Consider the following 26,983-nt stretch of genomic DNA (forward strand, 5'->3'; position numbering starts at 1 on the left):
AGTTGCGATGTTTATACATGTTTACACATCGCACCAAGTACTCATTTGAGGCTGAGTCGACCTAGGGGAGGCCCAGGACCGGTTCAGATAATCGTCACCGGTGTTTACCATGAGCGGGCATCGAACCCGGGTCGCCAGGTTCGTAGCGCAGCGCGCTAACCGCTACACCACCACTCCCCATTCGGACAGACACACACACACACACACTAGCACACATAGGCAGGCACACACACACACACACTGGCACACATAGGCAGGCGCACACACACACACACAGGCGGAACCACGGGCACACACGGTAGAGGCGGTGCGTCGTGCATCATCACGCCTGGCTGCTCGCTCCGTGTGAGCCGGGGTCTCGAGACACTTCCACACAATCGCGAGTGCTCGCGTGCAGCAATCAGCGGCAAGTAGCAGCGGCAGCGGCGGCAGCAGCAGAAGTGCCGGAGCTGGGGCAGCTCGCGGAGAAGTGCCAGAGATCGTGAAGCAAAGGCAGGAACCACGCCGCCGGAGCAGAAGAGCATGGGCTCTGTTGACAGTAACGCGACAGACACGCGCTTGGATTACTACATGTCCTACATACACTGCTACAGCGTAAGTGACCCCCACCCCCCTTCTACCCCCCCGCCCTCCGTGCGTCTATATAAGTAAGATATCGTTACAGCATTCCCAACACATTGGTCAATATCTCAACATATTGGTCAATATCTCAACACATTGGTCAATATCTCAACACACTGGTCAATATCTCAACACATTGGTCAATATCTCAACACACTTTTCAATATCTCAACACATTGGTCAATATCTCAACATATTGGTAAATATCTCAACACATTGGTCAATATCTCAACACATTGGTCAATATCTCAACACACTGGTCAATATCTCAACACACTGGTCAATATCTCAACACACTGGTCAATATCCCAACACATTGGTCAATATCTCAACACACTGGTCAATATCTCAGCACATTGGTCAATATCCCAACACATTGGTCAATATCTCAACATATTGGTCAATATCTCAACACATTGGTCAATATCTCAACACATTGGTCAATATCTCAACACATTGGTCAATATCTCAACACATTGGTCAATATCTCAAAACACTGGTCAATATCTCAACACATTGGTCAATATCTCAACACACTGGTCAATATCTCAACACACTGGTCAATATCTCAACACACTGGTCAAAATTTCAACACATTGGTCAATATCTCAACACTCTGGTCAATATCTCAACACATTGGTCAATATCCCAACACATTGGTCAATATCTCAACATATTGCGCGCCACCGTGGCGAGATGTTAACTACCTCGCCCGGATACAGGAGGATCATGGGTTCGATCCTGACCTGGACGCCTACATATTTGGAGTTTACGTGTTCTCTCTCTCTCTTCCTGTGGTCATGTAGGTTCTTCTCCGGGTCCTCCGGTTTTTCCCTCCATATTTAGAATCGTACGCTTCGAGTATTTGGCTGCTATCAATTTCCACGTGATTAGCCACTATCGTTTGTGGGCAGGTCGCCTATGAAAAAGAGCTACATAGCTCAGTAGACCTTACTTGGCAAAAATATATATTGATTTAGTTCAATATCACTTTCCCTAAAAGGAAACAGATATATACAGCGATAGAGGATGTTCAGAGCAATGGCCTTTCCTTGTAACACATTCGATTTTGTTGTGTGTGTGTATATGTTGAACTTTTTTCGCACCGTACGTAGTCAAACGTGCTATTTGTAGGTGTTGGAGAAGAAAAACAGAGTAAGATGAGTTGTTGTGTAATGTGTCATTTATGCATCGCCTCCGTCAGTGCCACAAGCAACTCTTTCGCAAACACGTTTGTTTAAATAATATTCACAACTTCAGGCGGTTATTCATGATTGATTAAGTAATGACTGTAATTGTGAATGTAAATTGTATTCTATAGATTTCATAACGTGGATGCATCGTGGATTGTTTATGTATATAGTTCTGATGGTAAACAGAGCTATACATATACACAATTATGGTGTTGTCTTAATTACATTAGTCTTTGATAATGCTAACATGCTATAGTGATAGCAATTAAACGTGCAAACGTACAAAACTTATACCGATGTAATGAACTATAGTACACGTGATTAAATTTGCATGAATCAGTTTACGCGAATCATAATATTCCAGCCAAATTCCTCCTAATTACGATTCATAGCAAGTAAAACAAATTAAAGTGGGCAAACGTGCAGAATTGACCCTTCAGCAAGAAACCCCGCAATGTTGACGAGCGAGCGACACATTGACAATGGGGTACGACGTTTCGCTGGAGATGACATCGGCCCATCATCAGGATGCCAACGACAGCTCAGCTCTCGCGTGCCCATTGTGTTCCCATCGCGTGCCAACTTCGTTCCAATGCCTCCGTCGGGTGGTGGAGGGCGATGCGGCGACTTAAATCAAGCAGGCAAAAAAAAAACGCGCGTGAAACCGACGTGACGATCCAACCCAAATGACACTGCATGCGAACACTGGTCGCGATAGCCTACGTCCCTATGTAAGATGTGGATACAAAATGTATGGATATATAAATATGAAATACAAAGCGGATATACCATTGGTGCACACGTGCAAGTACAGTCCTGGGGTTTCATAGCTGGTGGGATGTGGCGGTGGCGGCGAGAGGGGGGAGCAAACGAGAGAGAGAGAAATTCGAGAATATTTGATGCCGCGTTAAGGTACATGAATGAAAGGTAGAGATGTCATGATATAAACTATTTGTGCACATGTGTGTCTTCTCTGGCTGCACTCACGTGTGGATTTTTACAAGCGCATAAAATAGCTTTGACAGCTGAGACCCCCATCCCCCCCCCCAAAAAAAAACCAGTGGTTAACACTGAATATGTTATGCTGCACGAGATGTATGTATCAAGGAATGCATGGTGTTGCTGTGTGAACACTCCTGGTGCATATGCGTACGTGTGTGTGTATACTTTTCGTGCATGGGCACATGAGCGGTGATGTAGCGGTCAGCGCGCTGCGCTACGAACCTGGCGACCCGGGTTCGATTCCCACTCACGGCCAAACACTGGTGGCGGTTATCTGAATCTGTCCTGAGCCTCCCCTAGGTCGACTCAGCCTCAAACGAGTCCCTGGTGCGATGTGTAAACGTCGCCACTCGTGTGCCGTACCGGCCTTCATAGGTGCTCCCAAACAGCACTTGCCCCAACAGTCTGTTAAGGCTATACTGGGGGGGATCTTTGTCTTTGTTTACTCTTCGTGCATGAGTGTACAATTTCGCGTGTGGTGGGTTCTTTTATTTTACAAGCACATAAAACAGTGTTTCTTTGACGGCTTTGGGGGGTGGTGGGGGGGACGAGAAAATCGAGAAAATTCCGAATATTTTATGCTGCTGAGAGATATATGGCAGGAACGGGAAGACAGTGGTGGGGTTTTTTTTTCCCCGCTGTTGCCTTGCGTGGGACTTGGCGTGATAAACAGCCCCGGCGCGGGGCATCGCTGTTGCATTTTTTGTATTCCTCGCCACCCCCCCTCCACCGCCACCAGCGACGGATATGTTGGGGAGAGAGAGAAAGGGGCGTTAATGGCTTTGTTTTTTGTGTGACCCACCCCCCCCCCCCCCACGGCGCAGGCGGGAGTGGACTCTCTGTACGAGACGCCAACCAAGACGCGCAGCGTACCCCTGGGGGATGAGCGGGATGTCGATGATGATGATGATGAGTCAGAGAGCTTGCAGGAGAACGCGGAGGCAGCTTGCTCCTGGGTGCGTAATCATCCGTGTCGCATGAAAATCCGCGGAAACAGCCGCGTAAAAAAAATACACACGCTCACACACATTGACTTAAAGCTTTCGAGACTGCAGGAATTCGTATTCTTTGGATCTTTTTTTTTGTTAAAGTCACGTATATAGATAGGTTCAAAGAAAATAACAGAAAAAAAAACTACGACGTTTCGATCGCAACACAAGCGGTCGTCATCAGGAAAACCGACCGCTTGTGTTGCCATCGACACGTGAGCGCGCGCAACTGCATTTCCCCCTACCTTATTTTTGTCTGCATGCGAAGTACTGCTGTGTATTTACGCGTGAGTTATTTGTCTCCACGTGCCGCTGCGGGAAATGTTAAAGCGAGGCGCAGTTGCCGTGCGTTGGTTCTCGATGGGCTACAATGGTAGGATATTGCCAGCCGCGTTGCAATTGTCATCAGCTTCATGCGTTCGCCGTGGGAGCTCAAAGGGTTTCGCCAATTTTGTAAATTGCCGTGTCAAGTTGTGCTAATTCGGTGTCGTGCCCGGTGGGCTTAGGCAATATGGCGCACTTTGGAAAATAAGGATGCAAACTGAAAATGCTTTATTGTCAATATAATACCTCGATGCAAAGCAAACATGCGTTAATGTTCTGCTAAATTGGAATCGCGCATGTACTAACGCTCGTAACACTTTTTTTTTTTAAACTGGAGGGGAAAAAAACACATTTCAATTGGAAGCGACTCCCCAATGCCTTCTTAAAGATACAAAACATTCCTCCGGGGTTTCTGGTGATAATGACACCTCATTATGCACAGATTGTTCTGCTGGTTGGAAAATACAACAGACGCTGTGATAACAACAACAACAACAAAGACCAGGGTGGCCCTCTTCAGGACACCAATCGTGCGAAACGAACGAAACTGAACGAGTTGATGAGAGAACAATTGTAGACAAAAGCAGTGGAACGAGAGAGGAATGCGTTTCGGATTTCAACATTTCGGATTTAGCTTTTTTTTGTTTAAAAGGACGAAGTAGAGTATTTGTTTTGGTCGTCACACGTTACATTCATGCGGTAAAGTGAAATGCCTCCGTGCTAGTACGTGACGTTGCCCAATGCCACGTGACACCACTTTCGCAGAAGTGACATCGTGAACTTGGCTTATCCTTTTGATGTCTCATTTTCGGGAACATTCTAGATGATGGGGGGGGGGGGTTCAGATGGTCCTAAAATTACTTTGCATTGTATCAGAAAATCGGGAACACATGCCCACAATACAGTGGAAGGTTTCTGGCACGTTGACAGTCTGTGTGTTCGTTTTTAATGTAGCCTTAGGACTGTTTTTTTTCATGTCATCTTGCCATTGATTGTCTGGATGCACACGACAATAAGCCTAATTGCGGTGTCCAAATTTTCCAGAAATCGGTATAAGAAGAAAAAACCCTGATCATTAAAATGCCACTGATGAACAAAAATGCACTTTGTTTAGAACATTAGTTGTTCTATTGAGTAAAAACTGAAGAAAGCAAATTGATGCCATTACATTTAGTCTGACTTTAACAATAAAAATAATAATAGAGCAATTAAGGATACTTATTTTCGAGACTAAAAATTGAATACCTCGTTGTGTGTTCACCTAGTTCATTGTTATGTCTTCAGTTAAACCGAATTACTAAATTTAATGTATTGTTGGCAGTGGATAACGCACTGTGCTAAGCAACTGGCGACCTGGACTAATTTTTTTTTATATTTAATCCACTCCTGGATGAAGGCCTCTCCAAGCCACCACCATCTCTCAGAGTACTGCGATTATTAGTGATCTTATGTTCTTGAAAACAAATGTAATTTTACATTCATAAAATAAACTAACTGTATAAACCAACGAAAGGAATGTTCATGATAGGTTTGTTACGTTATAGCACATATGAAGAAAGTATTTTTTTCAGATCGGAAGCCATTGTAATTACGTTTAAGCCATCGTCATCGATTTGTAGTGAAACGTTAAACTAGTCAGATAATAATAATTGCATTTGCAAATAATGCATTTGCAAGTCCGTTGCTGGAAGATATCTCCACACTCTGTGGCTGTTATGGTGGTTATTTAGTGACGCTGCATTGGCAGTGGTTGCACAAATGTAATGAACAAAAACAATTCAATCACATTGTGGCCTTGAAATGACATATATAACAGCACATTTCATGTGGTGTGCAGAAGGGCCATTGCCTGAAACGTCACATTATATTTTTTCCTTTTAACACAGTGTTATTAATGAGTGATGATGTTTTTGTTTGTTATGGCAATTGTTTGACCATATTTCACCATGCTGATCAGTGCAGATTAGTGAAGGAGGGCACCCAGGAGTAATTCTGATATCTAAACTAAAAAAAATATTTTATATCTTACCAGATAAGGCCCACTGAGCTATGTAGCTCTTTTTGAGAAGCGACCTGGCCACAATTAATAGCTCAATGAAGTGGCTTATCATGTGGAAATGTATAGCAACCAAATACTCGAAACGCATGATTCTAAATGTGGAGGGGAAAACCGGATAACCCGGAGAAACAAATCCACGTGGTCAAAGGGAGCGAGAGACGCAAACTCCAAATACACAACAGGCGTCAGGGTCAGGATCGAACCCACGACCTCCTGTAAACCAGGCGAGGTAGTTAACATCTCCAAGCCACTGCAGCGCCCCATATCCCTCGCCACCGATGTAAACCATGGCCATGAATGGAACTTAGATGACTATATTACTAGGTTCACAGCCAAGTGCACTCATGGCTGTGCCACCACGACCCACCAGTGAAAAAATTCGCCATCATCATTCGTCGTGATCTATTCACTGCTGGATGAAAGCCCCCGCCCATGTTCACCATCAAACATCTCCCTTCACGGTGCTTGGCTGCCGCAGTTCATTTAACTCCTGCCTTATGAGCTCACGTCATCGCTCCGTCAAACGAACAATTAGCCCGAAGGAAATGCAAGAATGTCTGGTTCAGTAGTTTGGTGTGACCGTTGTCTTCTTGTTGCTCCACCGGAGGTGTTTGAGGACGACAAACTGCATTCGCGCTTTGTGGCGCTCAGATCTGAAAGCGGGGAACTACAGAAGCAGTGCATCGCGCCGGATTGTGAGTGGTCAAGCGATCTAGTTGGTTTGCAAATGCTTAACTTGCCGTCGACATCACGCAACTCCTGTCGGTCTGCATCTGTGTTCGACTTAGCGGGCGATTGTGATGAGACAGCTCTGTTCATGACCGGGCAATCTTCTCCTTGTGTGTTCGTTTTCTTTGGCCACTTTTGGTTTTCTCTCACGTGCGGATGTCAAACCCAATGTATATTTTATTAATATCTTATGTTTTGCTGGACCCAAAATGTCAAGCGGCCAACAGCAAACAGCACCATTGAAGGTGGAGTGGATAAGAGTTTATACATTTGAAAGGGAGTCGACACGTGTCGCTCTGCCAAGGGAACTTTATTCATCCATGCAACACGGACACCGACACTCACTCGCTGGGCACGAACAACGCTATTGTTGATGTCCAGCCTCTCCTACCCAGTAGCCTTTGTCTCACCCGTCTTTATATCCCCTCTCTCTCATCCCCTCGTCTCTCACACCAATCTGTTTCGTCTAGGTTTCCCCCTTCCGTCATTCCCCTATCGCCTTTTCGCGCATTTATTTAATTATTTCGTTGGGCATGGTCCCTTGACCCTTGCATGACCTATATACGCAATCCTCACCATGTCCCCGCACGACCTCTACACGTATCTTGAATCCAACAACGTTGCTTTTACATATCGATATAACCTTAATGCAGTTTTTTTTCCTGGCACGGCTCCGTTAAGCCAGTGGAAAAAAAAAAGAGAGAGATTTCTGACCCTGACCTTGACTCGACCTTCCCGCGCGTGTTTCCGTCGACGGCGCCAGCCCGAGATGCGCAGGGCCCCCCCGTCGCCGCCGCACGTCCGCCCCTCGGCCCCGTGGAGCCCCCCCTTCCCCACCGCTCCGACGCTGCTCAGCACCTCGGCGTTCCCCTTCCCGGGCCGAGCGGCCGAGGGGCCCCGCCGCTGTCCCGCCACCGCGCTGCGGGCGCCGCCGGTGGGGACGCCGCGACCGCCGCCGCCGCCGCCGCCGCCGGCATCAGCGGCCCCCACGCCGACGCTCGGGCAGCTCCTTCGCTCCGTCTCCAACTCGGACTTCAGGAACGGCAATTTGGTGCGCCGGACCGGGGCGGCCGGGGCGGCCGGCGGTGGCGGCGAGGCGGACGGAGTGACCCTCCGGAAGCCGCGGTCGCTCTCCGCCGACTACCGATACAGCCGGCTCAGCCTTCCCAGCAGCGTGCTCGTCTCCAGCAGGTTTGGGGGTCGACTCCTGGGCGGCGAACGACGGTGGTCAGTGGGCTCTCGTCGCTCGCGATGCTGCTCGCGACGCTCCGCGAGTCGGGAGCTTCTGCGGCCACGGATTGTTCGGGAGCGGAGGGAGCTGAACAATTCGGGCGTATCAAAAATTTACAGTGCGGGTTTTTTTTGGGTTAGATCGTGATCGTGATCTAACCCCCCCCCCCCCAAAAAAAAACTATTTTATGGTTGATATGTGTCGCGAAAGCCTACGTGGTAAACCCGTGCCAAAATTATTGACCGACCTTGCGACCAACACGACATGAGGAGGTCTCATCCCGCTTTTATAAACAGACTGTGAGTCAGTTAGCTCATGCTGTTGGTTGCTCCTCGGGCCCTGATACATTTGGAATAAAATCAATCGATCAATCAGTAAAGTGAATGGCTATATTTCGTCTTCGCTTCTGTCTTAGTGCCAAGGCAACGACGAAGGAAGGCACTATAGTTATGCTTTGTAAGATTTACAGAGCATATCCGTCTTGAGTCTACACATACTGCAGAACTAGGCGAGAGTGAGAGACATATTATGGACATTGACGGGCAATGAGTTTCACATAGACGGTGCCAGACACCGCTACTTTGAGCGGAGTGGGTGCGTGAGTGAGCAGGTGAGTGGGTGGATGGGTGGGTGAGTGAGCAGGTGAGTGGGTGGGTGGATGAGTGAGTGAGTGGGTGAGTTAGCGGGTGAGTGGGTGAGTGAGCGGGTGAGTGAGTGGGTTAGTAAATACGTGAGTGGGTGAGTGAGTGAGTAGAGAGGCCGGGTACTGCAAAATTACAGGGGGCCGTACCTCGATGTCTCGCTGGGTGAGATTATGTGCTGCCGACTGATGTCGATGGTGCTCTGTGTGGGTGGAAATTGGTACCGCGAACATATCAGCCAGATAGCGCGGTGCTGATTGATGCAATCTTTCCATTTGAGTGCGGAACACCTGGCCAATTTGTAATGATGTAGAAACGCCGAAGTCGCTATGGGCGGACAGAAAAAAAAGGCATGGAAATAGAGAAACACCACAATGGCTGGTGGATGTGTTAAGAGCCTCCTCTCTGCCACTGAAACCCGCAAAATATCTTGAACGAAGGTCGTTCAATGTAATGATGACCAATTTTACAATCGCGGTGAGAATGTTCCCCACCAACCCACCCACCTCCACAATACAAATTACCAAACTGCAGCTGTCACAATCATTTTCATTCATGACTCAAAATCGCTATGTTGCCACTCCTACTCGGTGTAACAGGACAGCCTCTAACTGTTGCGCATAACGTGGGTTGCGCGGTGCTGTAACTCAAATAACCATTTGTCGTGGTTTCCCAGTGGCCCCTCTCTGCCTTAGGCGGCCCAGAAGCTCAGAGGTCTCAGAACACTGAACCGGCACTGCTGAGATCCTGGATTTAAATTCCGGCCAGAAATCAATTCGGGTTCTAGAGCGTGGCGAGTTGAGTGTCTTGGCCCGATCACCAATGGCTTTTGCCTTACACAATTGAAAGGCATCATGTTCAAATGTGCGTTTCCACCTCCTTCGGTCAACTGCAGCCGTGCAACTTTGAGTTGTTGGCTGAATTGACACGCGACGAACGATATTTCGCAGCGGATTGAAAGCCGGTCCCCCTGGTTTGAAATCGAAGTGAGTTCAGGGCTTTCCCGGACATCATCTCCCAGGGCTGCTCTCAAACGCGCGGTGACGCACTGCGAGCTGCAGAGTTCCGAACGGGGTTTGTCGTGAGCTCAACAACAAAGGAACGTACGGCAGCGTTCGTGAGCTTTGAAGGTACTTTGCCTAAAGTCCTGCCCTGCGGCCACTGGGGGCACTTGACGTTCACCGTAATAAAAAAATAAAAAGAACAACAACATGACTAGAATTTTTTCATAAATGAAAAAAAAACAACAACCCTAAATAGTGACTGGTCTTCTTTGGTTCTTTCGGTAAAGTCACGTAGAATGAGAATAAAATCATAAATTAATGAAATAAAATAACACAATAAAATTCTCACGACGTTTCGGCCACAGCACAAGTGGCCTTCTTAAGGTGAAAGGAACAGCCCTGCCGGGACGACAGAGCTTTATTGTGTTATTTTATTAATTTATTATTGTATTCTCATTCTACGTGACTTTACCGAAAGAACCAAAGAAGATGAATCCTTGCAGTCACGAAAGCTTTAAATCGAAATTTAGTGACTGGTCATCAAATTGCCCGGGGGAGGGGTAGAGAGGGGGGTAGGGGAGGGGGTAGGGGAGGGGGTAGGGGAGGGGGGGGTGACCCGGTTCGCCCCGAACGGGCAGCAGCTCAGGGAAGCAGTCTCACTCGAGCGGGATCTCCCGCCGCGCTCATCGCCTGCCGGGCTTCGCGCGAAGTGCGCGGATTGCGGAGCCGTGGATCGGCGCGCGGGAGATGACGCGTCGACTTCGTGACCGTTCGACGTCGCTCAGGTGCAGCGAGCGCGATTGCCGCGTGCACATTTGGGGCGCAAATTAATAATCGCGGGAGATGTATTTGCCTTCCTTCTCGCGCCGGCTCTGCCGATCGGAGCGACGAGCTCCGGGGGGGGGGGGGGAGGGGGTGCGGGGGGGGGGGGTCGGGGAAGATCTGGGTCACGGGGCTCCGTTCAGGCTTGAAGCGGTGCAGCGAAGCGCCTCTCAAATCCTCGTCTGTTCGGAAGCGCGTCTGTCACGCTCGCTCTCGTCGCTGACGTTTGTCGACAGGGGACGACGCTCCGTTGTCTTCGCGCTCAGCGCTACGCCGCGCTGCGAAACCCGGCCACCCGGGTTGGATTCCCGCTCGCGGACAACACCGGTGACAATTGTCCGAACCGGTGCTTGGCCTCCCGAATAGGTCGGCTCAGGCTCAAATGAGTGACCTGGTGCGATGTGTAAGTAAACATCGCCACCGGGGAGACAAAGGCGGTCGGGCGTGGATGCTGGCCACTCACCCAGCTCGTGTGCCGTTCCGGCCTTCGTAGGTGCTCGCTAACAGCACTTGCCCCTACAGTCTGTCAAGGCTATGCGGGGGATCTTTGTCTTTGTGTGCGCGAAAAGAGAGGCCATTCTGGAAGAGCATATGGAGAGGAGGAGAATGTTGCAGCAAGAGATCTACTACAGAGAGCAAGCGCGAAGCATCCTCTCTCTGAACAAGAGGTTGGTGAGCCGTGCGTGGAATAGTGCCCCCCCCCCCCCCCGGACGTGCTGTTAGCGCCCTGCGCTACTAACCAGGCGAACTGAGTTCGATTCCTGGTCACGACCACGATTGTCTGAACCGGTCCTGGGCCTCCCCTAGGTCGACTCAGCCTCAATTGCGTACGTACCTGGTGCGGCGCGTAAATATCTCTACGAGGGAGACAAGGGCGGCCGGGCGTGGTGCTGGCAACCCACCCCCTCGTGTACCGTTCCGGCCTTCATAGGTGCCGCTCGTTAACAGCACTTGCCCCTAGAGTCGGTTGAGGCTACACGGGGGATCTTTGTCCGTGTGAGTCTAAAGTTGTCCCATCCTAGTAGGAGGATGCCTTCAGCCCTGGGCTGTCTCCACTGTGATTCATCTTTACACATCTAACGATTGTTCTGACTTACATGCGTAGGAGTCGATGTTTTTACGGTGCATGTTTAATAACTGTCGATCGTAAGGCTGCCTGCCATATTGCGCCATGAATGTTAAACGTAACATAATATTTTCTCACGCAATATATTCTGGCTTGGAGTAGGGATTATCGGCATAAGGCACTACTACTCGATTACAATACTCCTGACTTCAGCTCTGATGACATCTTCATATTTGATATTGTCGTAATCTTGATTTGAAGCTTCCGTGACTGCGGGAATCCACACTCTTTGGTTCCTTCGGTAAAGTCACGTGGGTAGAAATAAAATAAAATTAAACAAATCACGACGTTTCGATGGCAATACAAGCAGTCGTCATCAGGCAAAGGAGTCAGCCTCTAAAAGCAAACTGTTTATAAAGGTTTGGGGATGGGCGTAGCCCAATTGCATCAATAGCACCAGGAGCATGGGCGGTGTACGAGTGTCAATGCAGCAACTATGCTAATGTAGCAGCAATGCCAATGCAGTAACTATGCCAATGTAGCAACAATGCCAATGTAGCAGCAATGCCAATGCAGCAGCGATGCCAATGTAGCAACAATGCCAATGTAGAAACAATGCCAATGTAGCAGCAGTGCCAATGTAGCAGCAATGCCAATGTAGCTGCAGTGCCAATGTAGCAACAATGCCAATGTAGCAACAATGCCAATGTAGCAACAATGCCAATGTAGCAGCAGTGCCAATGTAGCAGCAATGCCAATGTAGCAGCAGTGCCAATGCAATAACAACGCCAATGCATCAGCAATGCCAATGTAGCAACAATGCCAATGTAGCAGCAGTGCCAATGTAGCAACAATGCCAATGTAGCAGCAGTGCCAATGCAACAACAACGCCAATGCAACAACAATGGCAATGTAGCAACAATGCCAATGTAGCAGCAGTGCCAATGTAGCAGCAACGCCAATGTAGCAGTAATGCCTGATCACGACCGCTTGTGTTGCGATCACAACGTCGTGATTTGTTTTATTTTATTTTATTTCTAACTACGTGACTTTTCCGAAAGACCCAAAGAGTATTGTAATAATCGTATGAACATATTTCGTTTAGACACAAGAGAGGAACGTGGTGTGACTGCAAAATTACGATAACTGCGTTCAGGTCTCTTCTGGTAACTTCCAGCTGAAATTAAGCACCGGATCTGACCAAATTTCCTGTAATCCAGCACTGTGGAGGTTAGGGTTGGTGGTGCCATACCCTGGCTCACCAGGAAAAGCCAGTACGAGAAGTGGACTAATCTCCATCTGTTTCCATCTGTACAAGGGATAGAGCGTTGCCCCCTTCGCGTGCACGTGGGGTTTATTCCGGTTTCTTCCACCCTTGTATAATAATAGTAATAAACACTCAATTGGCTGAAAACATATATCTAAAATAAAAATCCAGGACCCCTCCTGAAAAATAGTCTAATGGCTCGGTGTGCCTCTCCTGGAGAGATAAGTAACTGTAATGTCGATGTCTGCCTGGATTCAAATCCAGGATCTCAGCAGTGCCAGCACAGCATTCAAACATTGTGTTCGCCTCCAGAGCAAACCTCGTGAGTTTTATACGAGCGCCAAGTGCTCTGTTCGTGCGAACGCGGATAATGACAGGTTACAGAAACAATCTGGTGGCTCAGATGATGAGGCATTAAGACGCATGCCATAGGAAGTCGCACTCATTGCACACGAAGTGATTGCCACAAATAAACCACATTTACCTTACTGATCTCGTTAAGGAGCGTAAGCCATGACGCAAACTCCGGTCACCCTCGCAGGGGCTTTTGGCTGTAGCCATCGAACAAAGACGGTCACCCCATCGCGCACCTTCAGACGCGCTTCTCCGGCCGTCTGGAACGCTCTTCCTTTCGACATTACAAAGCCACTGGATCAAAAGCACATTTAAATCTAGATTGAAAACTCATTTTTGAAGAACTGCTTTTTATGCTTAGTTTGTTGTCCTTCCCCCGCACCTCCGATTAGCACGGTTGGCTAAGTCTGATGTGAAAGAAGTTCAACATATGTACACACACACCGCCGCCACATAACTCACATCACCCTGAAAGATCTCAGAAGCTAAGCTGTCTTGAGCCTGGTTATTACATGCATGGGTGGCCAGCAGAGCATGCCAGCAGTATGAATATTCTTTTTTTTTCAGGATGATGCCGCTTTTTTTAGATGTTTGGCCAATTCCATTGATGATGATTTATATTATTCGATTCGCTTTGACCTGTATCCCATCTCGCTATGTCGTAGCCCTGTAATCTGAGCTCACCCCCCACTCCCCCTCAGTTGGCACGCGCTGGGTGGAATATTTACATCGCAGGATTGTGAGAGGGCACGGTCGAGACTTTTATCCAGCAGTCTATTCATCAAAGCCGACGACGATCCCTTTGATTTGACTCCGCTCGCTTTGATCTGGTACGGTATCTGGCTCCAACGCAGCCCTGTAATCTCGCCCCCCCCACCCCACCCCCTAGTGGCAGCAGCGAGTGCTGCGCGGGGGAGCACTGGCGGTGCCGCGTGTCGCCTGCGCTGGATCAGGGTGCCAGCTGGGCCAGTGGCAGCCGGGACAGCGCCGCGGATTTCCCGCACGTGCAGCGGAGCAAGCGGCTCCTACCGGCAACTCCCACCGGTGGGGGATGGCGGTGGTGGTGGCGTTGGCGGTGGTGGTGGTGGTGGCGTTGGTGGTGGTGGTGGCGGTGGTGGTGGCGGTGGCGGTGGTGGTGGCGTTGGCGGTGGTGGTGGTGGTGGCGTTGGTGGTGGTGGTGGTGGTGATGGTGGCGTTGGTGGTGGTGGTGGCGGTGGTGGTGGCGGTGGCGGTGGTGGTGGTGGTGGCGTTGGCGGTGGCGGTGGTGGTGGCGTTGGTGGTGGTGGTGGTGGTGGCGTTGGTTGTGGTGGTGGCGTTGGCGGTGGCGGTGGTGGTGGCGTTGGTGGTGGTGGTGGCGTTGGCGGTGGTGGTGGCGGTGGCGGTAGCGGCGGCAGTGTCATATGCAGTGCCGGATTAAGCTAGTGCGGGGCTTGTAGCGTATGTTATAAAGGGGCCCTATTTTAAAAACAAAAAAACACTTAAATATTAAAACACATTTTTTTTATTGCATAGTAAAGTAATTGTATTTTTTTCATTTGTTATACAGCCAGATAACACGACAAATCGCTCACCTTAAACACTAAGTCGTTCGTAAAAGTTGAAGGCGGTATAGTACTATAGTAATAGAGCAAGTGCAGAATCACTGAACCGGAGTTGATAGCTTGAAAGCATTTAGCGCTGGGCCTTTGAAAGTTCAGGGCCCGTAGCTACTACTACATATGTAGTAGTAGCTACTACTACATATGTAGTAGTAGTAGCTACTACTACATATGTAGTAGCTACTACTACATATGTAGCTGCTTTTGCTCCGAGGATAATCCAGCACTGGCCATATGACGTGATATTTGTCGCCACGGCGGGGTACCACGGTGGCGAGATGTTAACTGCCTCGCCTGGTGTACAGGAGGTCGTGGGTTCGTTCCCAACCCCGACGACGCCTGCTGTATATTTGGGGTTTGCAGGCCTCTCTAGCCGTGGTCGCGTTGACCTTTCTCCGGGTCCTCTGGTTTTCCCTCCACATTTAGAAACGTATAAGCCTATACTGCAGCCTTGCATCTCTTTGGTGTGCAATCGTTACAATTTTTTTACAATGTTAATAAGAAGTAAATAACGTAGTCGCACGTGCCATTACTTACATTTTTGTTTCGATGATTTACCTTCTAGAAAAAATCTGGCCATGTCTAGCACCCTCCAAAAAGGGCATCTCGCACTCCCAGGGATTTGTGCACCTCAGGTTAGTATTTGGCTGATAAATATTTGCATGTGCTAAGCCACTGCGTTGTGCTATCAATCGTGGCCAGGTCGCTTCTGAAAAAGAGCTATGTAGCTCGGTGGGCCTTACCTGGTAAACAAATAAAAAGTTCAGCTTTAGTTTTATTTGGCCATGTCGGGTGGAGTAGGGTGTACGACACTGGCATGGCGATCTGACCCTAAAATCAATTACAAATCATAACATTGGTAGCGAGAGCACCACGTGCGAACATGAACTCAAGTCTCATTTGCAAGAGTGACCTGGGGATTCATTTGCCAGGTGGGTGCAATGACTACTGTGCATATTCCCAATCGAGAAATTTGTGGTGTGATTTTAGAATCTGGCAACTTTAGACGTTTTCTCGTGATATGACGTCCCGATGGTTTTTTTGGTACACTACATGGGATGGTAACCCCAGCCTAGGTGCCGGGGTTCATATCACCGGTGCCCGGTCCATGCCAACCAGGCCACGTCGCTGACATTGGGCGAATGTGCGTTGGCAGTGGGCAAGGGGAGTGGCTGCGTGGAATAACAACAAAGACAAAGATCCTCCGTGTAGCCTTAACAGACTGTTGGGGCAAGTAATTGTTAGCGAGCACCTATGAAGGCCGGCAAGGCACACGAGGGGGTGGGTGGCCAGCACCACCCCCTGCCGCCTTCATCTCCCCAGTGGCGATGTTTACACATCGCACCAGGTACTCATTTGAGGCTGAGTCGACCGAGGGGAAGCCCGGGACCGGTTCGGATAATCGTCACCGGTGTTGGCCGTGAGCGGGAATCGACCGCTACACCACCGCTTCCCCACACTGACGCACACACACACACATTGGCACACGCAGACAGACACGCAAACATACCCACACATCTGTTCACACAGCCACGCAGGCATGCGTACATACACACGCACACGCACGCGTGCGCACTTCAGAACATTGCTGCGCATACGCGCGTGGCTGGGCGACACGTGGTGGTTATTGGGCGTATTATTTTCACGCGAGTATTCCATTGCAGGAAATTGCGTCTCGCTTTTACGCGGCGACCATAAAACCGTTGCTCCAAGTGATTTGCGCGCATCTGGCGCGCGTGGCACACCGCCACTGCCAAAGCAAAACGTTTGCACTTGGTGGGCGAAAATTAAGGACATTTGCGCGGTAGAATAATGCGTTTATTTTCCCCATGGAGACACATGTACCACTCGACGAGGGGTTGACGTTGAAGCCAGACGGGATTATGTTCCTTTCGTAACCGTTATAACGCTGCGTAGTTTTCCAAATGTGGTACAGCAAGGCACTTTGCATGCGTATGTGCGGGCGTGCCAGTCTGTGTGCGTGAATTTGTCCTTTCTCGGTAACGTGACCAAGAAGCAGCGTGTGTGCTCCTCCTCGGCCATGTCGGAAGCAGGAGGACTTCTTCACAATTCTGGCAAACCGCCTGATGAAGCTGGTCGTTGTAATCACCAGCGAAACGTCACGGTACTTAAATTGTGAATGTTGTGGGTTTACCCTCCGAGACACCGGTGGGTGCTAAAGTAGTAACTAGTTGGCACGTTTTGTTCACGTGACAAACCTTATCGATTGGCTTTGTCGGGTATTGGTGGTGGTGGTGGTGGTGGGTTAACGACACATTTATATTTACACGATGTAACCCAAAAACCTTTATTGCGAATAATATTGGTCGCGAAAGCATTTGGCGTGTGCTCCTTGTTGCAGGGGTTTGCCGTGTGAATCTGTCGGCCGCCCTGGTTAATACTTCGGGAGCGTTACCGTATCCTCTGAAATATGATGCACTTTGGTTCCCCCTTGTAAATTAAAGGAGAAGTTGGGGATGTGTGTCGTAATTCGGTACCTGTGCACGCACGCGCGCGCGCGTGTGTGTGTGTGTGTGAGACAAGATTGTGTATAACTTTATACTGGTAGGAACCTCCTGGTTACACCAGCCCACAGGGGATTCTTGTGTCCGTCCGTCCGTCGTGCATCCAAAAATGGGAGGGGTGGGGCTGGGTGGGGAGGGTGGGGAGGGGCTGGGTGTGGAGGGGAGAGTGGAGAGGGGAGGGTGGGGAGCGTGGGGAGGGGCTGGGTGGGGAGGGGCTGGGTGGGGATGGTGGGGCTGGGTGGGGGGTGGGAGGGGTGGGGCTGGGTGGGGAGGGGCTGGTCACCCCGTGGTTCCCTTATAAAAGACAACGTTTAACCTACTCACGCCGGCTTGTGCCCGCCCTCACAGTCGGGCATATTTGCGGAATACACCACGTGGTGGTGCCGCTGTTGACCCTGGCCATTGACCGAGCAACCCAACGTTCCTACCAGCTCCCTCCGCAGGAGAATGTGTTTGACACCAGGCACAAGTTTGGGGGGTGTCTGCGACTCTCCGGAGCACCTTATAATCTGGAGAATAAGGTTATTGTAAATACGCGGTGACTACTTTTTTTGAAGTGGATGTGAAAGCTCTTGTGGTGTTATTCTAAAATGAGTAGCCCATTCCTGCCAGCACCACGGTCCACGTTGGCAGAATGACGTCACGCACCTGGGGGGGGGGGGGTCAGACATTTGTGACGATGTGTGACGAGGGGGGGGGGAGGTTTGAGATATGTGAAGTCACATCAAAATGCGCAACTTTAAATAAATATAGACAACACGTTCTACTTAGTTAAATAAACTTTTTAATAAATGTTTTCTCCTACAACATCAGAGTGCAGCGCCACATTAAATACGCACTACAATGACAATAGTTTAAAGCGATTTGAAGCATGTTTTATTTTCAAAATGGAAATACGTGGGGGGTTTTTTTTGGGGGGGGGGGCAGAGCTTTGTGGCGTCATATTTGAGGGGGGTTCTAACTTTTTGTGACGCCGTGTGACGATGGGGGGGGGGGGGAGTAAAACATCGTCCAAAATCGCGTGACGTCATTTATGGAAGGCCCCACCAGACATTTCCCGCATGTTATTTCATTGGGTAAAAACATCGAAAGCAACATCGCCTTCTGCTGACACACTATACCCGTCTGCGAAACACAGCGCCGTCACTATAGGAACAGCACGAATGCCAAATGTACTCATCATAATCATCACCAAAATAAGCCGTGGTCAACCTCCTGACGGATGATGCCAACCCCAAGCAATCGTGCCATGTAACAATCGCTTGCACTCGAACTGACTTTCCAATTTGCATCACCGTCATCATCGGCCACGGTCAGTCCACTGCTGGATGGAGCCCTCCTCCCCAAGCCGTCTCCATCTCTCACCGTCCCGCGATGTAATAATCCACCCAGCATCTGCCCGAAAAACCTTGATTCCATCGCTCCGTCATGCTCGCTCGCGAGTCCTCTCTCTTTCAACACGCGGGAGAGCAACGGTTGTCGTTATGTTTTCGTCGGAATTAGGGAGGATGCCCTCTCTGACCGGCGAGTGTCCGCGTGGGGACATGAGCCCTGACTGGAACCACCCCCTGGCTGCCGTTCAGCGGACGGCTTTCCCTTTCCGCCTGCCACCACTGAACACCCAGGTGAGTAAAACATTCGTCGGACGTTTCCCAGGGGCAAAGATGCTCGCTTCGGACCTGCGCCTTCACCCAGAAAATATGTCCAACTTGTGCGCTCGCCCACCTCACCTCAGTGCGTCTACCGAAGCCATTTGCGACGATGGGGCCCTTCCAGACCGACGACGACACACACTCGTCTCGCTCTCGTCAGAGCTTCTCGCTCGTTGAACAGAACGCCTGCTCCGGCCCAACGCGTTATCGCGAGCGTGCACTCCCCACCTCCTCCCCCACACCCCCCGCCCCCACTGCTGCCGCTGCCGCACTCTGTGGCGTCTGACCAGAGGCGGGTGCATCCCACTGGGCCAAATGTCAATTTCTGGGAAAGAAATTCAAGGCAGGCCACGGGTACAGCAGCAGTGTGGTGACCGAGTAGTGATCCACTCCCGCGTTCCGCGACCTCCCCCAGCTCTTTCCCTTGGGTTCGCGATGTCACCTAAGCTTTGGCAAGAGGGATTTGCTTTGATTTTGATGCATTCCAGGAACCGTGGGGCCAAAGAATGATGCCACCCTTCTGATGCAGGACCAGTTAAGATATCGCTCGCCACTTCACCATGGCCGGGTATCAAACTTAGGTCGCTATATTAATGACGCAGTGCGCTAACCACTGCACCACTGGTCCACTCCTATATATAGTCTGTTCCCCTAAAACACGGTCATCGCGTCCCTGAAGAACACCGCGTTATGTAAAAATCGCGTTATAATAAATAATATATAACGTAAGGGGTGAAGTACAGTCCGCGATAACGCGTGAGATGCATAACGCAGGGCTGAACAAAGACCGAGGCGCGTGGGTGGCATCTCGAAGCATCCAGCAGCATCCCAGTGCCTCGTGCGATGCTACGCCGAGGCAGCCGTACGACCGCTTACTCCGACTCGCGCGACGCAGTTACGTTTGCTCGATCGCGTTATATCCAATTCGCATAAGCGTGACAAAAAAATGTGTCCTCTAATACATTTCATCATCGTGTCATATCCAATTAGCGTTTTGAAAACCATAAGAGAACAGACTGTATATCTATCTACATGTAAAATATAGTAAGGCACACCTTCCCATAGTGCTGTCTTTAGCTGCTTTATCAATGCGTTAATTTGTTTGCTTGTCTATATTTGATGGTCATTAACTCATTTATGTGACTAAACTGTTTATTTTCCCAGGTAAGGCCCCACTGAGCTATGTAGCTCTTTTTCAGAAGCGACCTGGCCACAAATAACAGCTCAACGAAGTGGCTCATCATCATCATCACGTGGAAATGTACAGCAGCCAGATACTCTAAATGCATGTTGTTTTTAAATATGGAGGGAAAAAAATCCACACGACCACGGATAGAACACGCAAACCCTAAATATACAGGTATCAGGGTCAGGATCGAACTTACGACCTCCTGTACACGAGGCGAGGTAGTTAACATCTCACCATATTCACATACCCGGTACACCGCATCCAGTATACTATGCATCTCACTGTGGCCGTCGCTACTACCAAGCGCATGCCACCTACTCCAGAAACAGAACATTTCCAAGCCCGGAAAATATTCCCGCACCCGGCACACCGCGTCCGGTATTCCTCTCGCCCATGGTCGTAATCACCACGAGTCACGCGCCGCGTCCTCAACTCTACCCGCGGGCGGGCGGGCGGGCGGGCGGGCGAGCGAGACACGAGAGCTCCACGGCGGCTCCACGGTCGGGTTCCCTTCTTTCAGAATCCCGGAGCGCCGCTGCGCGACCACGCCGGAGCGGCCTCCGCCGCCGCCAGAGGCCACAGCTGGAGCCCCGCGCAGCGCCCCACGGCGCTCCGGGCCGCGCGGTCCCCCGTCCCGTCGGGCGAGGCCCCTGCGCGGAGGCCGCGGTCGTCTCCCAGCTTCCAGCTGGACGCCCTGCGGGGCCTGGTGGCGGCGGGCGGTGGCGAGCGGCCGCTCTCCGTCTTCCGTCGGTCGCCCTCCGTGGGGGGGGAGGCGACGCCGCAGCGTCTCGCCCGGAGCCGGCAGCGCGAGACGCTGCGGCAGGGCAGCGCCGGCAGCCTCGCGCGGACGGTGAGAGGGCTTCGCGATCGTTAAGCAATTTTAAGTTCCATTTAGAGACTTGATTTTTTTTTAAACTGGCTTTTTTACTTAAGATACTTTTATAGTGGGTTTTTTTTTTAATTCTAAATATGCCTTCGCTAGCAATTTATTATACTGCGATTTTGTTTTGGATGGAAATTACTGTTATTGTTCTTGTGATTTAGACTTTTAACAACGTTTTATTTTACCTGTACAGCACTTTGAATTGCATCTTTTGCACGAAATAGTGCCATAGAAATAAAGACTTGATTGATTAGCGCGGTTGGCTACGTACGGTGCGAAAGAAGTGCAACGTACATAAATACTGGATGAATGCGAGAAACTCAACTAAACATTTTTTTTTTACCAGGTAAGACCCACTGAGCTATGTAGATATTTTTTCAGAAGCGACCTGGCGATCACAAACGATCGCTCGACCAAGTGGCTCACCACCATCATCATCATCATGGGGAATTTCAAGGCAGCAGCCAAATGCCCTGTGAGGTCAGAGGGGGTGAGAGGGTCAGGAGGGGGTGACGTTTTAAGAGGTTGCGGGTGGACCGGTGGGCGAGTGTTGTGGAGCAGCTCGTTGGTTCGTACAAAGTCAGGGATGCGTATTCGACGATCATGCCCACGGTCAAATCGCCCGGGATGAGTTTCGACTTGAGAGATCCCAGCGGCTAAGCGGGGTTGGTCCTGGACAGTGCTCGGATGGGCCACCACCAACATGGAGGTCAGGCAGGTACTGTGCAGGCTGCTTTTGGCAGCACAGGGCAGTGCAGCGAATTTCATCGCTCTACTGCACTTGCTACGCTCCCACAACCCCATGAAACACAAAAGGCCTTGTACATGCACGCGTGGGTTAGGCGAAGTGAGTGGATTGGTGTATTCGTTTGCACGGCAATCCGTGGTGTATATATACAAATAGATAAATGTCTATAGATGAATATATTATCAAGAGAGGGTTGTCCAGTTGCCCCATGAAAGTCCCTCATTATTGTACTATGCACGTCTGCTCATCGGAGGTGTGGGGGAAGGACAACAAACTCCGTACGTATGATGAGCTTCTTTCGCACCGTACGTAGGCAACCGCGTTTGGCGACGCCGCTCCTGGTGCAGCCGGCAGCACGCTGGACCCACAATCCAGAGCTTTGCCACTTCAATCTCAGCAGTTGAAACGTTGGGTTAAATATCTTCAATCCCCCCCACCCACCTTTTAACCTTCAGCACTCAGCAGTTAAAATGCTACGGTGGACCGCAGCGAGCAGATCGGTTGGTCATGTACGGTGGGGCAACGTTTGGGTCGCTCCCACCCCTTCCAAGACAGCCTGGAAGCTCGGACCAAGAACATCCTCTTCTCTTTTGATTTAAAGCTTTCGTGACTGCAGTAATTCATATTCTTAGTTTTTTCGGTAAAGTCACGTTGAAGAGAAACAACAAAATAATAATATATATAAAACAATAAAAAATTCTCACGACGTTTCGACCATAACTCAAACGGTCGTCTTCAGGTGTGTTGGTTCGCATACATTTATTTTTAAACGGCGCATTTATTTATTTATAAAAAACGTTAGCGCCACGCGCAACGATTTGGCAGTTTACCCAGGACTAGTCCATCTATATTCTGAAAAGAGGAGGGGGGAGACGAAATTTTTTATAATGTATGCTGTCTGAAAGCCACTGTAAGCGTGAACAATAAATTAAGACCTGAAATGGTTTATCAAATCTTTCCAATGATTGCTACGATAGAATCCATCTTCTCAGTTGAAATTGTCTCTGTGCTTGTATATGTGGATAGCCTCATGAACGAATCTCTCATGGAAGCCAGATGGCTTACAAAGAACCTTGAATAAACACAAGATCCAGGTCCGTTTCAACACATTACATAAAATCCGTGAGCTGGTTCCGTCTGTAAAAGATGTGATTCCGGACATACAATACCCTGGTGTCTACAAACTAAGTTGCCTCTGTGGTAGTAGTTACATTGGAGAAACCAAACGCCATGTCTCGGACCGCATTCGTGAACACAAAGCAGACCTTAAACACGGTAGGACCAACACCTCGGCCGTGGCAGATCATTGTTCTAATTCAGTAGGCTCACATGCCATTGACTTTTCCAAGACAGAGGTTCTTTGTAAGCCATCTGGCTTCCATGAGAGATTCGTTCATGAGGCTATCCACATATACAAGCACAGAGACAATTTCAACCGAGAAGATGGATTCTATCTTAGCAATCATTGGAAAGATTTGATAAACCATTTCAGGTCTTAATTGATTGTTCACGCTTACAGTGGCTTTCAGACAGCATACATTATAAAACAATTTGTCTCCCCCCTCCTCTTTTCAGAATATAGATGGACTAGTCCTGGGTAAACTGCCAAATCGTTGCGCGTGGCGCTAACGTTTTTTATAAATAAATAAATGCGCCGTTTAAAAATAAATTTATGCGAACCAACACACCTGAAGACGACCGTTTGAGTTATGGTCGAAACGTCGTGAGACTTTTTTATTGTTTTATATATATTTTATTATTTTGTTGTTTCTCTTCAACGTGACTTTACCGAAAAAACTAAGAATATATCCTCTTCTCTCTCGCGCTTCCTCGACTAGAGGCCCTTCCGGGCAGCGGCGGCGGCACGAGAACTTGCAGTGCCGTATTTCATCCATTGAAAGGGAGCGGTGCGCACCGACGATCCGCCTTTTCCGTCTCGCTCCGGAGCCGACGCCAAAAGCTTTAGGTCACACGACGGGTGGAGGAACGCGGCGGCGCGAGCAAGCGATCGCATGTCCGCATCATCACCTCCGACGCGTCGAAATCCCTCTCTTTCTAGCACTTAACGGAGCCCCGTTTCCCTCTTTGCCTCCCGTGCATGCTCCGCAGGCGGGCGTCTGGAAAGCGCAGCAGCAGCATCAGCAGCAGGGCGCGAGGGACAGCAGCAATGCCGTGGCCACTCCGGTGAACATCCGCCGGACCGTCAATGAGATGACGATGGAGGAGGTGAGCGAGGCGATGAAGGACCTCCTGAACGGGAACATCCGAAACGTCGCCGCCAAGATCGAGCGGCTCCAGCGGCCGCCGCGGCCGCACAACGGGTCGAGCGGCTGTGACGACGGCGAGAGCCCGCCACTGCCGCCGACGTCACGATACGAGGAGGACCTCTCCGGCGAAATGATCTACGTGGCAACCTTGTGAAGTCACCGGCGGCGTGCGCTTTCACTCTCGCTGCGCGCAAAGTGCTTGCCGCAAAATGGACCACGCGGCTGATCTCGTCAAGGGGCATAAACCGTCACGTGGACTCGGGTCATCTTCGCAGCAGCAGCGGCGGCGTTTAGCTCACCATCGAACAAAGACGGTCACCGCTTCTGTGGCCGTCTGGAACGCTCTTCTTTCCGATATTAAAAAGCCACTGGAGCTATGCATTTTTTTAAATCTAAATTGAAAAATAATTTCATTAGATCTGCTTTTTGTGTTTGGTTCGTTGTCCTTCCCCCGCACCTCCGATTAGCGCGGCTGGCTACGTACGGTGCGAAAGAAGTTCAACATACACACGTACTGTACCTACTAGGTCCGCCACTCGCGAGGAGCCTCCGTCGCCCTTTTTTAAATTTCATCACGCCCCATGAAATGTGATATTCTCTGAAGCTACCGTGTACATAAAATATGTATCTATATTCCATGAATACTTACCCAAATTGAGTATTTAAATGCGTTTAATAACCCGTGCCACTTTCTGCGATTTGCGACAACCATTGGATTTGGATTGAAGCGGTGCAACTGCAGTTACCGCTCGGTTTTAATTGTCTGTTAAGTGCCTCATTACATCGTGAACATAACCCACCCCCCTCCCGTCAGTGTTCTCTTTTACAAACAAATAAAAAAAATCCCGTAGAATATCTACACGTTCTAGAATATAAAAGCTTAAAATTACATGTCATCGTAATTTCCAACATTGGCGGTGCCGCACATCCCCAAAGAGGACAATCGATCACGGTTTTAGATCTCTTTGCCACGAAGAAGGGCAATTGACATCACCTATATTTAGATGTTTTCCTCTTTCGGGCAGTCCTATTGACAACGGTTTTGAGGAGTCGTGACAACTGATAACATCTAAATTCATGCAAATCGCATATCAATTTCTAATCAACCCTGTGGACGTTTCACATTGCTACAGGATCTTCATTTTTTTTATTGAAATCCTACTGGATGTATTTGAAAGGGCTGTATCATATTTTATCGGTGTTTGGTCAAGTGAAGGCAGTAACACCCAGCGGACCGTCATGTTTGACGTACAGTAGTTATACGGTACTCAGCTTTGTTTATACAGTAATTGGATGTTTTTTTTTTCTCTCTGAATACAAACATTCTCAGACTGACGTATCTTTCTAAATGTGGTGATAGCTGTGTCGACGCGTGCGCGAATAAACACGGGTCTTGAGAATGTTAGTTTCGCCGCTGGGTTTGTTCCTATGTCGAAATATCATCACCTTATAGCCCGAGGTGGCAGAGCCCACCTTCTCCTGACTGACCCCCCCCACCCCCCTCTAAATTCTCAACAAATTGGTTGGGTGGGGCCAATGTGATTTGCTGCTCAAATGAGTACAGGGCCTTCCTTACTTATGAACGAGTTAGGTTCCAGAGGTCTGTTCGTAAGTCGATTTGTCCGCAAGTCCAACTTAACTCCTGTCGATTCCAAAGACGTTGTACGTCATGCACACTAAACACGGGGAATGGCTTTAAAAGTTGTATAGTCTCGTGGAGATGTAGATGCCACTGGTTCTTCACGTTCTGCAGACGTAGATGCCAACACTGCCATCTATTGCGCGACGGTTGAACTTACGACTCTCGGTCCAAACATCCCACTGGACATACCGACAGGTTTGTTCGTATCTCTGAAAGTTCGTAAGTAGAAGAGTCTCTGTATTGAGACAGTGTTTATCTCCCGGTGGAAATGACACATTCTAATAAGACAACCACTGCTTGACCTCCTCACCGTATGGTTACTAATTGTCAACCCCCCAAGAGGAGGGATGATAGGACCGAGCCATCGGTAGGGTCCTATAAATGGTTAAAAACGAAATTAGCACGATTAATCGATGGGCTTTACCTAAGGCTTCACGAGTATATATGTATAGTGACATTGCGGATGTCACTGTATGGTGCCGGCCCTATAGGGGCACGGCGTGCGATGTACTCACATCGCGGACATCACGGATGCAGCAGCATCGTGCATGTCACAGAGTAATGCCGGCTCGTGCGAGGCACGGCGTGCGATGCATCGTCATCGCGGACACCCCGTAGGTGGGTGTAGTACCAGCCCTAGTGAGGGCTTGGTGAGCGCTGGGATAGCGCTCAGTGGCACCACGCATGGCGTGCAGTGCTGACTCCTACAGGAGGGAGTGGGAGAGTGTCAGCCCAGGGACAGGGTTATCCTGGGCCACGGCACTCTGGTTGACCCCGACGGCACGTGAGTCTACAGGGGGGCCCGTGAGTCTACAGGGGGGCTCCCAGGTGGGGGCTAAGGGGTGGTCACGTGTCCGGGGAAAGTTGTCTCAAGAAGAGTCGAGAGAGAACCAGAGCTCTCTCGAAGGTGGGCGGGGCCAAGGGTGGAGCCGGCCTCGACCCGTGAGCATATAAGCCGGGTCCCCGCATGGACCTGGGTTGGTTGTTGCTAGCGTCATCTGAAGTTCTACGTTTAGAAGAGTCTCCAACACGTGGTCCGGAACCCGAGCCGGGGTCCGGTCCGTTGTAGCTAACTCCCAGTGTGTTAGTGTAGTTAGCCGGGTGGTCCACCACCCTAGGCTGTTATCTGGTAAAGGGGCAGCTACCGCTTTGTGTATTCGTGTTGGTGTAATAAATG

The 26,983-nt window shown here is 49.7% G+C and overlaps 1 protein-coding gene across 2 annotated transcripts; it reads left to right on the forward strand.

Moving 5' to 3' along the window:
- Nucleotides 1-243: 243 nt before the first annotated feature.
- LOC116951147 (uncharacterized) lies at nucleotides 244-25,564 on the forward strand. Of its 2 annotated transcripts, XM_032969607.2 has the most exons (8): nucleotides 244-594; nucleotides 3,641-3,772; nucleotides 7,681-8,108; nucleotides 11,185-11,283; nucleotides 14,192-14,346; nucleotides 18,929-19,050; nucleotides 20,787-21,116; nucleotides 24,007-25,564. In XM_032969607.2, exons 1-8 carry the CDS (start codon nucleotides 523-525, stop codon nucleotides 24,316-24,318), a joined length of 1,650 nt encoding a protein of 549 aa, XP_032825498.2. In that variant the 5' UTR covers nucleotides 244-522; the 3' UTR covers nucleotides 24,319-25,564. The 2 variants fall into 2 exon arrangements, with proteins under 2 accessions (XP_032825498.2, XP_032825499.2); XM_032969608.2 differs by lacking the exon at nucleotides 244-594 and having other exon boundaries at nucleotides 3,647-6,883.
- Nucleotides 25,565-26,983: the final 1,419 nt, after the last annotated feature.

Source organism: Petromyzon marinus, chromosome 42 (genome assembly GCF_048934315.1).
Source record: "Petromyzon marinus isolate PM22_M1 ecotype Great Lakes invasive population chromosome 42, UKy_Petmar_22M1.pri1.0, whole genome shotgun sequence".
NCBI classification, from domain to species: Eukaryota; Metazoa; Chordata; class Hyperoartia; order Petromyzontiformes; family Petromyzontidae; genus Petromyzon; species Petromyzon marinus.

Bases quoted from the DNA above. Each gene is read 5' to 3' on its own strand.
- LOC116951147 (XM_032969607.2), top strand. From the start codon at position 523: ATGGGCTCTGTTGACAGTAACGCGACAGACACGCGCTTGGATTACTAC. The intron at 3,773-7,680 runs GTGCGTAATCAT...CGACGGCGCCAG, and splicing joins CGGAGGCAGCTTGCTCCTGG to CCCGAGATGCGCAGGGCCCC. The intron at 8,109-11,184 runs GTTTGGGGGTCG...GTGCGCGAAAAG, and splicing joins AGCGTGCTCGTCTCCAGCAG to AGAGGCCATTCTGGAAGAGC.